General features: G+C 37.7%; 1 protein-coding gene across 2 annotated transcripts in view; it reads left to right on the top strand.

The window, feature by feature from the left end:
• MED23 (mediator complex subunit 23) overlaps positions 1–9,953 on the top strand; it is a 40,204-nt gene extending 30,251 nt beyond the window's left edge. The window contains exons 23-30 of one of the 2 annotated variants that reach the window (XM_054062692.1): positions 142–358; positions 1,167–1,403; positions 2,779–2,944; positions 3,719–3,791; positions 4,835–5,049; positions 5,582–5,702; positions 7,693–7,824; positions 8,509–9,953. In XM_054062692.1, coding sequence (XP_053918667.1) covers positions 142–358; positions 1,167–1,403; positions 2,779–2,944; positions 3,719–3,791; positions 4,835–5,049; positions 5,582–5,702; positions 7,693–7,824; positions 8,509–8,682 — 1,335 coding nt within the window. In that variant the 3' untranslated portion in view covers positions 8,683–9,953. The remainder of the gene's footprint in view (positions 1–141; positions 359–1,166; positions 1,404–2,778; positions 2,945–3,718; positions 3,792–4,834; positions 5,050–5,581; positions 5,703–7,692; positions 7,825–8,508) is intronic. The other variant, XM_054062693.1, reaches the window with a different exon arrangement.
• Positions 9,954–14,460: the final 4,507 nt, after the last annotated feature.

Raw genomic sequence — 14,460 nt, 5'->3', positions numbered from 1 at the left:
TTCACAGTGAAATCATTGTACTGTATTCATAATGAGGGTTATGAAGTGTCTTTTTAAAGTGATGTAGATGTTGAATGATTAATGTACTGCTTTTAAGGAAAGAATTTGTTTATTTATTTTGTTGGATTTCTTTCCCTCTAGAAATATGCTGAAAAGTTGTATTTTGAAGGTTTGGCAGAACAAGTCAATCCTCCGGTTCAGATCCAGCCCCAATACCTACCAATTTATTTTGGAAATGTATGTCTGCGCTTTCTGCCAGTGTTTGACATTGTAATCCATAGATTTCTGGAATTGCTTCCAGTGTCCAAATCGCTCGAAACTTTATTGGATCATCTGGGGGGTTTATACAAATTCCATGGTAAGTTATCTATGAATGCACATTTTTATTCCTGTTGCAATCATTCTATTCCCCTTCATTTCCTTCATTCATAATTTTCACCTACTAGCGCATCAGCATTTCAATCTTATCCTATTCTGTAAGCCCTGTGTAAATTTCCACAGAGAAGTACAATCCCTATTTAGTGAATTTCAGCCTACTAGCAGTGAACTTGCTTTTTTTCAGGTAACTCTTGCCAACTCATGCTTTCTTCACACCTCTCCCTTTCATTCCCATCTAGGAGTTTGTACCTGGACCTGTGTCCTAACAAACTTTCAGTTACCAAGACTGAAACAGCTAAAAACCAGTTCCTCCATATGTTCTTCTTTAAGATCCAAATAACTGAACCTGGTTTTGTATACACGTTTATTTTAAATTTTTGTATAGATGCCATTACTATGCTACACCCAGGCAATTTATGGTATTCTTTCTTTACTGTGACTTGAATTCTTCTCATTAAATACCTTTATATATAGAGATTATTTAGACAAGTTACTTACAAATGTATTAGTATTATCATCAAGAGATGAGCTGTCAGTAATGCTGACTTTCTTTACTTGAGTTCTGTCCTCCTGTACACGCATTTAAGTTTTGTACACGACAAAGAAAGATCAGAGTTGTGGAGCATAGTGAAATGTGGAACATGAATCCGTTCCATGTGCATTGTTCTTAGATACAGAAAATTTAAACTTGTAGAGCTCTTGAATTTAATTTTGTTTGCCAACATAAACATAATAGCAATGCTAGAATTTATTTCTCTTTTTTGTTATTTTCTTTTTCTTTTCGGCAGACCGTCCAGTGACTTACCTGTACAACACTCTTCACTATTATGAGAGGCATCTCAGAGAACGCACAAACCTCAAGAGAAAACTTGTTCATGCCATAATTGGCTCTCTCAAAGATAATCGCCCACTAGGCTGGTGTCTAAGTGATACTTATCTCAAATATGCTATGAATGCCCGAGAAGAAAATCCGTGGGTCCCTGATGATGCTTACTATTGCAAGCTCATTGGAAGACTAGTAGACAATATCCTTCTTAAAGTTTGCATTAAATGAGCTGTGCCAATGTCTTATAGCTTGATTTCATAAAAATATGAAGTTCAATTTCTGTCTATTCAGATATGAAATAAAGCTTGGAATCTTTATTTAGCTGCATGTATGAGTCTAAATTCATATTAGATTACTTCAGTGTACTTTATTATTCTACACAGGGACTGTGCTGCGCTAGTAAAAACATTGTGAAAGATACAGTGAAAACAAAGTGGTACTACTGTACAAGTATTTCACTGTTTAATGCATCCCTTATGAATACAAGTAGTGATGTTTATGCATTCTGAATTTAATTGCCACATAAAATCAGCTTAGTACAGAGCATAAGTATTTTTTTTAAATGTAGAAAATGAGGTTACTTTTTTTCTAATCCTATTATCAATATTACTAAGAATAAAATACTGAAAGCAGTGCCATATTTAAGATGGTATATACCTATCTGCATCTAATTGCAGGTTGATATATGTGGTATTAGCAACTGCTGAGTATCTATTTTTTAGGAGGGAAAAACTGTAAGTTCTATTTCTAACACAAACCTACATTTTCTTAATTGCTGCCTTTTATTAGTTATTACAGTTGTGACTACAGCTGATTTAAGTTTCTGTGGACATAGCTAGCCAACCCATGTGGCTATGTTCTAGAGAATAGTGTTAGTGGATCTTCCTGGAAGTTGTCTTCTTTCTGGGTCAGCTTTACACGAGTTGACCAATTTGCATGATGTTATGTGTCTTCCTTCACTCCTCTTCTCAAGGTTATCTTTCTTTTTTGTGTAACTTGAGTCAAGTTTATTAGGTCTCTCTAAAGAAAGCTTAAAATTGTATTAAACCCTGCTTTTAAGCAAATTTTAACAGTGCATTTGAAGATCTTTTCTGTATGTAGCTTAAATGAGTTAGTCTTGATTGGGAAAGTGGAATATTTTCAGAGACTAAGTAGGTGCTTATTTTGCATAAAGCGGCCCCCAGAAGTCTGCTAAACAATCATATGCTGAAGAAATTAATGGTTTCAGATTATGCATAGTAGAAAATTCTTTTTATTTTTGTCTTCTTAGCCTGGAAGCAGATGGTGAATGAGGCGATTGGTGGTGTTTTGTTCCAACACCACTTAACTTGGGCAAATGACTTTGTGTGTGTAGTATATTTATAGCTATGCATCCATGCAGTCTTTCAGTGATTGAGTATCATTGCCTTATGTTTATACTTTTGTCTGTGTCTTATTTTTAGGAAATGTGGTTGTTTAATTGTTCTCAGTAACTTATCTTTCATTTCCTGTGTGGTATATACATATATTTTTAAGTAGTGTGCTGCTTACGTTATCCAGTGTTGGGCAGCTTTTTTTTCCTTAATCCTTGTCACCTATGGCAGGCAAATCACCTGGTCCCTTTCCGAATTGTGACTGGAGATTCAATGAGTTTCCTAACCCAGCTGCCCATGCACTCCATGTTACCTGTGTTGAACTCATGGCTCTGGCTGTACCAGGGGAGGATGTGGGCAATGCACTACTGAATGTTGTGCTGAAGAGGTATGTTGGCTCTCAGAAACTGTGTTCTGCAATATATAATACTTAATATTATTATACAGATTACTAAGGTAGTCTGCCATACCCATTTTCTTAGGTTATTATAAATTTTTAAACAAATATAAATACTTTTAAGTTTTATATGAAGTATTTTCAGAGGATGAATGAATGAGGCTATAAGGATCAATCAGAAAAATCATGTTGAATTTCTGTGCTGCGGTGGATTTTGTGTGCTTCAGGAACAGTTAATTCAGCACGATTCCCTTAAAAGGCAGAGGGAAGACCTTGCACAGGCACAAAACTTGTCCAGTGGGTTCAGTGGCACAGAGGCTAGAAAAAGTCAGTTCTCCTTGTAGCTGTGCTGGGGGGAGAGCATTTCATCAGTTAATATCACAGCATCTTTCAAAATAAAGGAAAGGGAAAGGAAGCATTCAGCAGGACTCATAATCCTCCTGATACAAATGTAAAATCAGAAGTACTTGGAAACAGAGTGATGTGCCAGGGCTAGCCTTTTGTCATGATGTGTTAAGTTTGACCCCTTAGCTCTCTTTCTTGCTCAGCCACTGGTAAAAGTACTGAACTGAAAGAAAGGACCTTGTATTCTTGTAGTGATTCTGTGTGTTCCGTCTGTTTGCTTTCCTAAATATCTGCATGTGTAAAGTTCTCTCAACTTGAGAAATGTTCTTTGCCTAAATAAACCCTGCCTTTAGTTGTGCCAGAAGCACAAATTGTGATTGTGAATTTCAGAGTTTTAGTTTTCTTTTTCTCTGTCTCTAGTCAGCCCCTGGTGCCTAGAGAGAATATCACAGCTTGGATGAATGCAATTGGACTAATTATCACAGCCTTACCAGTGAGTCAATAAGTTGTATTTTAAAGTAAACAAAAAATAACTTCTTCTATGTAAGTTTTATAATCTTTCTATTGTATGTTGTAGAAACTTCTGCAGTTTGCAGTGTGATAGCCAATGTTGTAGATTCCACAGAGAGCTGTTCAGAAGGCTGCTTGCATGTTTGAGAAAAATCTCCTCCTCCAGCATGGAAGAATTGACCCGGGTTTCTGTTTTTCTATTATGTTTTGAGGCTAGGGTGAAAAGTAGTAAGTCACTCTTATTTAAAGCGAGTTAAATGCCACACGTGTAGTTCTGCTGCAGAACCCTTATAGAATGTAAGCATTCTATTAATGCTTACACTTTCATGACCTATACCTCTTTAAACCATGTAAATGAGATGTGCCTGAAATTGTTAAGGCAAATATATGCTGTATTAGAGTTCGTGTATCAGGAAAAACCTTTTATCTTCTAAATATAATGACTCTTGGTAGCTGACCAGGACTGCCTGAATAATTTTGATTTTATGTATCTGTTGCTCACATAAGCAACAATTATCCTTTCCTTGTAACTTTTCTTTGGCAATAGAATGTCTCCTTTTCTTGAAAGTAAGCCAATATGGATTTAATCCTTATTATTTTTATAATGCTTCTTATTATTATTGCATCTTCATCTATATTCTTTGGCTTTTGTACCTTTTTTTTGTTTCCTGTTTGCATTGTGGATTTGGGGTCTGTTTGTGGCTGTAATCAGAAAACTCAGAAGACTCTCAGTCTCTTTCCATTAAGGTTTTTTTACTTCTTTTCTGCTTCTGCTGGAGAACTTTAAATAATTAGATTCATGAAATATATTCTGATAATGCCACAGACTCGAGTGTGCCACATCCACTAACATGGGTGCTTTCTGTGTTGTGCTGCTTAAATTTCCTGTTTGTCAGGCAGGGTTATAAAATACCATGTAGTTGAAAACATCTTAGAAATGCAATAGTAGCAGAAGGGGATGAGCAAGTACTGTCTTACATGGTGTTCTTTTCAGCAGCAATTCTAACTTTCTGTTTCTTTTTCCAGGAGCCATACTGGATTGTTCTCCATGATCGCATTGTGAGTGTTATCAACAGTCCCAGCTTGACATCAGAGACAGAGTGGGTTGGTTACCCATTCCAGCTGTTTGACTTCACCGCATGTCACCAATCTTACTCTGAGATGAGTTGTAGCTACACATTGGCTTTGGCACATGCTGTCTGGCATCATTCTAGCATTGGACAGCTTTCTCTCATTCCTAAGTAGGTGTAATGATATTTGATTTGATTTGTCTTTTAAATTCCATACATTTTGTAGATAACAAAGCTGTAGCTGTAGCACTTACACCAGCAAATATGTATAGGGGAGCTCCAAAACTCCCCAGGTAAATCAGAAGTTTTATTCCAGCTCTCGCTTCCACTGACATAGCTCTTGTTTTCTGTAAGCTTTGGGGCTTTCCTCTAGAGTGTCACTGGCTTTAATGAGCCTTTTTTTAATCTTGATTAGCTTTTTATGCTTTCATTAATTTTGATTTTTCTTAAACCATTGCCTCTAACAGAGCTTAGAATTGTTGCCTGATCTAGTCCAGTAATAATGCCTGGAAACGTTCTAGAGCTTCACTGAAATAACTAGTAATTGAAATAACTAAAGTTTGCATAATTACACTGTATTTTCTAAAAAGAAAGTCCAGGTCTGTGAGAGAAAATGTGATGTTTTGGCTAGAATTTGGAGTAAGGGAAAGAAGGGAAAAAGAAAAATTCCAGTTGAAGTAGTAAGTGTCTTGAAATCCTACAGGTTTCTCACAGAAGTATTGATACCCATAGTGAAAACGGAGTTCCAGTTACTCTATGTTTACCACCTTGTCGGTCCTTTTCTACAACGGTTCCAACAGGAGAGGACACGATGCATGATAGAGGTAAAGTGTAGCGCTTGTTCTACTTTATAAGCTATGTATTATTTTAACTGTGCAATTATACTAAAAAGCAGAATCTGATAAAGATCTCTGATAAGCATTCAGAATGAAAGTCTGTAGAAATTAAACAGTATTTTCTAGGGTCTGAATTGCTGATTCAGAATTCAGCTACCCAGTTAACTGAAATCTTGTCAGCCTTTTTAAAATAAAAACAAAAAAGGAAGGAAATACACCCTCAAAAAGAACAAGCAATACATGCTTTCCTCAGTTCTCAAAAGTGCGTGCAGCATATGCATTAGACTTACTGTCTGTTTTAAAAGCTGTTGTGCAGGCAAAGGAAGTATGGAAGAGGTGAATAGTGAGAATTGAGGAGCACTAGCTGGTTTTTTGCATTCATATCAGTGCAGATAAGGGTAGGGAAGGTGAAAGATGGAGCCGGCTGGTAGGCAGGCGAGCTGAAAAACAGCAGGTAGTAGAGACTGTTCTAGAAAGAAGAGCTTAACTTGGGTTGGGAATCCTAGGTCTTTAGATGTCTGTGCTGTAGGTAAATATACACAAAGCCTTTGTGTCAAGTATGCATCTTGTCTCCATCTAGTCTGAACAACATAACATATAGGTCTTAGCAACACTACTGATTACTTTTTCATCCCCAGTTACTAGTGTCTGTCCTGGGGACATCACTCTTAACCTTCTTAAGTCCTCATTAGTTCCTGTGCTGCAACTCTCCCCAACTCCAGTTCTTTCTAAAATACCAAGGTTGCATGCATTGTTTTGTGAAGAAGTCAAAAATTGTAAAGATGCATATGCAGTGGGGAAAGAGTTCCGTAACTTGTTTCCATGTTTTTGGATAAATCGTGAATACAGGATACTGTAAGAAACTGTATCATGTAGTGACACAATCACATGGTAGCTTCTGTATATTTATTTGCATATTTCCTTCATTTTTACCCCTGAGCTACGGCTTTCTTCTGGTTCTTTTTAAGTGTACTTTGGAAGTATGAAACAAAAAAATACATATGTGTTATTCAGGAACGCTTTTGTTTTCTTAAAGCTACAATAAAAGTAACTCAAAAAATTTTTGAAATTAAGCAGTGCTTTAATGAAAGTACTGGAGAGTAATAGTAAGTACTGTTTAGGCATGGATCAGTATAATTTTATAGATTCCTTTATAATGCTATAAATTGCTAGTAAGTATTGCTTTGACTGGTTTCTTCCTTCCTCTGTCAGGAAGGAAATTTTATCTATGCCTGCATTGTCTGTATTGAATCAAAATACAAGAAAAGTTAAAAAGCTGTCATCTTTCCATGCTTCTTACTGTTTCCATACCACTCCTATTTCTTTGCGAGGAATGGATTTCAGTGTGAGGAAATCATGAGGAGTTGCTACCCTCAGAGTAGGCAGCAACTATCTTGTGGCTTAAATGTCCAAGCACAAAGTTCAAGTTGCACATTGCCATCTTTAAATGGTAATAGGCACGCAACGCTTCCTTAATAGGTATATTCAAACACTTGTAGTTGTAAGCTTTTCATAGAGAATGATTAAATCATTAAAATGTGCTGTATGCATTTGCTAAAGACCTTGCTGGAGTCTACGTACAAGCTGAATGTACAGAGTAAACAGTATTTTCTCTCTCTAGAAGACTCAAATCTTGTGCTGAACTTTATCTAGTTATTTATTAAGGTCTACTGTTGCAAGTTTTGTGGGTGCTTACTCAAACCATATTGCAGTCAATTATGTTTAAGCATTGTGTAGCAAGTACCAAAATACCATCATTGCACTCACTGGCAGTTAACTTGGGAAAATGGGATCATTTAATTAAGCATAGTGGAATGAATTAGACCTGCCCATTTGTCCTTGTAAGAAAATAAGTAGTTAGGAAACACAGATACTTTAAAAGCAATACATATATTTATTAGACTGTGACTGTATTTCTACTCTAAAGCATTTTGAAACCTGTTTTCCTTTGGGGTGCTTTTTGTGTCTTTGGAAACAGATTGGAGTGGCATTCTATGAGATGCTACTGAATGCAGATCGGTACAGCTCACACCTGAACTACATGGATCCTATATGTGACTTCCTATATCATATGAAGTATATGTTTACAGGTGACAGTGTGAAAGACCAAGTAAGTAAAGAGTAGATATCAATACTTTAATTATCTTTCTTCCCGTATAGAAATTTAATCTCTTTATGAATTATTTTCATGGGTAGCAATAAACCAAAACGGTTAAGAGTTGACTGGTCTCTGCATGCAAATTAGGAAGTTGATGCACTTCCACACATTCAAAAGTTCAGATGCGATAGACTAGGTATCTTTTCAATATCAATTTCTGTCGTCTGAAATTTAAGATAGTAGCTTGAGGGTACTATTTTTAAAGCAATGACTAGAAATAAAGCTATTGGATGTTTCATAACTTTTCCTCATTTCAATCTGTCTTTTAAGTTTTTGTCTAATTTCTGATTCATTAGTGTAACTTGATAAGTGCCGGAAGCAGGAATGCATCCATGTTCAGTGAAATATCGTTAACCCAATTTAAGTTTATTTTATAACAGTATACATTTTTTGAAGTGTCAGTTGTGTGAACTGTTTTGCAAAGCTTTGGTGCACAACTGTTATACCAGGGAGGGAATTTTTAAGGTTAGTTATCACAAGAGGTCCTAAAGTTAGTATGGTAAACAAAATATTGACATAAGTATGACTGTATACTTTTTCCTGTTTTCATTTTGCTAATGCGATGTTTGTGTACAGTAGTGGCATGTTAAAGTACTCCTGTTCTCGAAAATGCATTTCAGTCTTCTTTTTTAACAGGTTGAGAAAATAATTTGTAATTTAAGACCAGCTTTGAAACTTCGGTTGCGCTTCATAACACACATCAGCAAGATGGAACCAGCTGCTGTTCCACAACAGCCTCTCAACAATGGATCTCCAGCACAACAGCCTAGCCAAGTGCCTGTTAATGTTGCTTTGCCAGTTACACAGTGAAATTAAGTGTTTGGTTGGCCTTGATGTGAGGGTTTCCTTCTGTTAGTGATCAAGGTGAAACATCATTGGATCTGAAATCTGGTATGCTGTGTAAAAGGAAGGAGAACCAAGTACAGATTTCTTTTGCATAATGAAACTGTCCAGCTCTGTGCATGCCAGTCTTCTTACCTGTTTATATCAGACACTAGAGGAGTGTGTATGCTGCCTTTCTTTGAAAGCACTGAGTGATCTTCTGAAGAATCTACAGTATCCTGCTCCTTATCCTGGATTGAATCATCTGGATTTTCCTTTCTTTCTGTCTGTGATATGAAAGGACATGCAGTGCATGTAGCCTGATAAAAAATGGGCTTTTAAAATTTGGGTTCTGCTTTATTAAATTTTTCTATTCATTTTGTCCAACAGAATTAAATTCTTCCTGTCTTTTGGGCAGACAAGTTAAGCCCTTATACAGAAACAGTCCTACACAGAGAGATTGCATCAGTTGTATTGAGTTAATTATAACATCTTTGTGAAGACAAAGAACAGGCCTTTGAAAATACCTGTAAATTTTGTATGTACTGTTTACATTCAAGAGTTGAGCCACAGGTTTGACCTAGCATCAAGTACTAGACTGTTAGATTCCTAGCCAGCGGCTGTCTCTAATGAATCCATTGGAAGTCTGCATATCCAAGAAGCTGTGCTGGTTTCATATTTTATCTTTCCTACTCGGGAAATGGTGTAGTTTTTATTATTATCAATCACATGAATTTTATTAATATTATATTTTAGATTTGTATAATATTCTGCTTTGTTTTGTGTGTACTGTGTTCAGCAGATTTTGATAACAGAATTGAAAGGCTCAATGTTTTGTAAATATTCATCTTGTTTGACCAAGTTTTTAAATTAAAAAAAAAACCAAACCACTTTGAAAGACTGTGCTAGTATTGTTAAGTTTATTTATTTCCTATACCCATTACCTTAAAAATAAGGATTGACCATCGCAGGTATACTTCCATGTCCGACGTTCCCTGTCAGCTTTATTATAATGTCAGTTTTAACCTGTAACAAGTAAGAGTCCAGGTTAGTAAAGTCAAGTCTAATTTATATCTTTCTGTGAAACTATAACAGATATGAAAAGGAGTTGTTGGTTCAATGGGTGGAAGATTTTTCTTCTGTTTGTTTTTGAAGGATAGCAAACCTGGATTGCTGGAAACTGTCATTTGTATTGTGCGTGGATCCTAATTTCTGCGAAGAGTAAGCTGAGTAACAGAATGTGAGTGCTCTCCAGTGAATTTGTAGTCTGACAGAAAAACAAGTTTACCTGTCATATGCTGTATGCTTTGTTTTAAAAGGTCTTGTATTCCATTCCAGAGTCAAGTGATTCGAATACCATTGAGCTCGATTTTGATAACAAGATGAACATAATTGGTCTCCAAATATCCAGTTGACCATTCTGTACAGGCCTTCCCATGGGCTTTCTGGGGCAGACATCTTAGGAGCAAAATTCTGGTTGTGGGTTTGCAAACTTCTGTCAGCAGTGAAACTGTGTTGAGACTTCTTTTCCTAAACAGTGTTTGGAGCACAAATTTACTTTTGAAAGTAGTAGCACAGCATTTTTGGCTTTTTTTTTTTTTTTTTAATTCCAAATTACAAGTAGCCATTATGGAATGTACACAATAGTACCAGGCTTCCTGCACCCATCTGATTTTTAACAGAGTATTTATTTAGTAAGGCTTGAACAGTCTATTATAAAATGCTGACTGAGTCAACAGGTCAGAAAAAAGAAATGTTAATTTCTTCTTTAACCACCAGAGGGGGATTTGTTCAAAAAATTTAATCTCTTCGCTGTGGGTGAATAATGCAACATCCTGAACACTCACATCTTCCTGGGATCTACCAGCAGATTGATCCAAGATTTAACAACTTAGAAGCCATATTACACTGTTGTCCTTGATGTTTAAATTATGCTTTGTTATTTCTCTTCCTCATAAACAATTTTGGAGGACTCCCTAGAGCTATGGGATTTATGAAATCTAATCAATCAAAGATTTTTGATCTTTCAGAACTTTCACAGATTTATTTTTTAAAAGGCCAGTCACTTGGTGCATGCAGTCATCACCAGAGCTGATGAGAGGTTTTTGTACTTAACCACTTCAAAAATAAGCAATCAGTAAGAGCAGTGTGTTTTATTTTTATTTTTAGCACTAAGGCTTTCTAGGACATAAATGAATACTGTGGCTTGGCAGCAGACTCTATACCTGAAATCATGAAGTCTTTTTCTGAAGGTGCACCAAACAGGGATAGTATCATTGTAAACAGCTGCTTTGACTGTTGAATTCACTTATTCCTGTGACTCCACAAGACGGAGTCTTGCTTACCCTCACTATGCCTACTGTTGAAAGTAATCTTACAACAGTGGATGAATTAATAGTTGAATAAAAAAGTTGTGCGATATTTAACTTGTACCTTCTGCAACTCCAAGAGGTGGTAACTGTTTTTAGTTTCCACTATGCCATTGTTCTTTCACCAAATACAAGTGCAGTCAGACACAAACTTCTTCCTCTGATTTAGGACCCGGAAAGCCCACTGGAGACGTATCCATCCAACCCCCTGTATTTCTTCACTTATGCACCTGCTATAGCAGTGGTCAGAGCCACACCACTGTGTTTCTGCATCCTTTGTTCTCATCAATTGAATTGAAAGAAAGTTGTTCTCTTTGTATTTTTTTCCTAATTTTTCTCTTTCTTTCCCTCCACTGTATGTCTGTTCTGTATAAGCAAATCGTACTGCTGTTCAGGTCTAGTCGTCACCTCATTAGTGTTTCACACAAGGACTGCTCTGTGACTTAGTGGTGTACATCTGATGTCAGATATAATTGGAGTTCTTGTAAAGATAAGAGAGCACCTTCTATATTCCTCCTGAAATGCGAGGGAATCCTGTCTGTGTCACGGTGGGAGGAACACGTGGGTTCCTGTCAGCCATCAAAGGCAGAAGATCTGTAGTTCTACCCTAACCCCGGTTTGGCGCTGAGTGGGCCCAGGCTGCTTTACAGTTTAGTTTGACTTTCAATTAAAATGCTGAAATATCCCCACATATAAATGCCCCCATATCAGTGCTGCATGGGAAATTTTTAAAGCAACTCCGATGCCTTTGAAGCAAAAGGCTGAGCTGCCTGAAGGAGAGACTGAGGGAGGCCATGCAGGCACAGGGCAAATCTCCCCAACATTATTAAATAGTTCCTAGGTATATAATTTCATCACGTTGTTCAGGGTGCTGATCCTTTCATATCTTTGTTCTATGAATAAATGTATGGTTTGATGTTTTAGATTTAAGGTGGGACTCCATTAATGATTTTTGCTCATGGGAAGAGCTGCATGGACTAACGTGAAGTTTTATCTGGGTCAGAATTCTTGATCTGATGAAGACTTATGGGAATTAGATTTTTGTTTAGAAAATGAGAGCAGAAAATATTGAATCATAGAATCATAGAACATTTGGGTTGGAAGGGACCTTAAAGATTCCTTGCCATGGGCAAGGACACCTCCTGCTAGATCAGGCTGCCCAAGGCCCCATCCAACCTGCTCTTGAACACCTTGGTGAGGTAATAAATTGCAGCTGGATGACTTTAGGATTCAAGAAAGAAATTGGGGTGAAAAAGAATTTCATTGTAGTAAAGCAGCTGCTTTTTATTAGAGTTGCATCTGTAAGTCCTACCTGGGGACTTAAACACAGCTGTGTTGCTGTAAGCCTGCAAACACAAGATGATCCTCTTTCATTGCAGGCTGGGCCATGTCAAAGTAACCTGCACATCGACAATGGCCATTCTCAGTGATTGCCTTTCAGCTGAGGAGGGCTAAGGTACAGTTCCATGAACCAAGATTTGTATTTTTTGTGGTGCCCCATAGGCATGGATTTTGCACATTGCAGCCTCTCTTATGCATGTCTCTGTAATGTGTGTGAGGAATGTTGTTCTGTTTGGGGTGCTGGGAGGGGAGAGGCTAGTGCTTACATTGCATCCCCTGGAAAATAAGTGATAAAGCGAGACCACAGATGGGCTCACTCTTGGATTAATGCTTAGAGCATCTATCCATTCTCTCCAGTACTGGACGTAAGGCATGAGACACATGAATCGCAGTGGATCATGCAGTTGGTTGGTACTGTATTAAAGAGGGAATCAGGAAGGTGGACAATGTGGGGCTCCCCCTGGAACCAGAGGAGAGATGGTTGCAAACTTCTGTAGTTTATTTCTTGCTCTGAATTGGTCTTCAGGAAGGATCCTTCTGCTTACATGCAGCATCAACTGCTTGTCACATCAAGGGAGACTGACTAGCCAAGCTAGGTCCTGCGTGCTGGACTGTATGAATACCATCCAGTGTAGTCCTCGTAAGGTATAACACCTAGTGATCTTTAGGAGGTGTTAAATTCAGCGAAACAAGCAAGGAGAGGACGTGCAAGTGTCAGTGAGTCCTGTGATTAATATAATTGCAAATAGATAGCTGATGGCTACAAATAGTGAAAAATGAGCAGCTGCAGAAGAGTCTGACAGTCCTTCTGTATAACAGTGGCACACAAGATTTGCAGGAGCCTCTTCCACACGAATGTGAGGAATGTATCTGTCATGACGTTTCTTTTTTTTTCTTTTTTTTTTTTTTGATTAAGCACGTTTTTCCCAATGCGGATCTTGAAAGCAATGGCAGGTACATTTAAAATTAGAAAAATTCTGCTGAAAGTTGTTTAAAATACAATTAGCATGTTCAGTGTGAAATGACAGCATAGCATTATCTGTACGAGTGCAATGGGGTTGAGAAATCCGGTGTTGATTCTCACTGCCGCTGTAACTCAGGCATGCTATTATTTGTTAAACGCTGCCAAAGTAAAGAGCACAAAACAAAGTCCTCAATGAGCATCCCTGCACTGGCGAACTTAACACCTATAAATGAAGGTGTGCAGAATTAGAAAAAAAAAAAAGAACATGCAGAGCTGAAAAAAAGTAGTATGTGAGTGCTGCAGAAGCAGGATGCCTGTGTGATATCTTTGAATGGCTCTAGGAGGGTGTTTGGCAAACGGAGAAGGGCCTTAAGAGGTGAGGATGAGATAAACAGTTGAGAACAGAAACTGTTGGTTTCCCAGAAAGGTTGTGAGGTTGAATTCTATAAGAAAATTCCCGCAGGCTCCTTCCTTCCTTAATGGTGTTTTTACTAAGGTGTAATTTAGCAGAAAGGGCACCTGGCCATAGCTTATCACATCAATATCTTTTCTGGTTTTTTTTTTATATTATCAAGCTTCAGCTGAACCAGCCCTTAAGGGCCCTTACAGAAGTAAATCCCTTCTTTTTTTACTGGCTTTCTTTAAAAGTATAAATGGAGGGATTAAAGAAGTATAGATTGGCTCCATGCCTGGCAGTAGAGGCAGATTGTCATCTGCCTTCCGCTGGCACGTAAGATCTTTTAATCAATGGCAGTGCTCTGGTTATGAATAAAAAGGAGAAAGATGGAGAATGCATCCCCTCTACCGCTGAAGAATTAGCATTGTTCCAGGAGCAAATGCCATGTTAAAATACATGACAAAAAGAGTTCATCAGAAATACTGTCTTGCACTTCTCCCTTCCCACCTATTCTAGCCATTCTTGCCCTCACTGTTTCCTTTCCTCCCTAACTGTAGAATAGCCCTATCAAAATAAAATTACTTTTCTCCTGTGGGAGTGCATCCCGACTGGGAACTAGCATGGAGAGGCTAGGCGGGCACTGGGGCCTGGGGCAAGTTCATTGTGAGAGCCTCCCAGTGTCCATGCTGCAGGTA

Source organism: Cuculus canorus, chromosome 3, assembly GCF_017976375.1.
Source record: "Cuculus canorus isolate bCucCan1 chromosome 3, bCucCan1.pri, whole genome shotgun sequence".
In the NCBI taxonomy this organism is placed as follows: Eukaryota; Metazoa; Chordata; class Aves; order Cuculiformes; family Cuculidae; genus Cuculus; species Cuculus canorus.
This window is presented reverse-complemented; position numbering and strand designations above follow the sequence as displayed.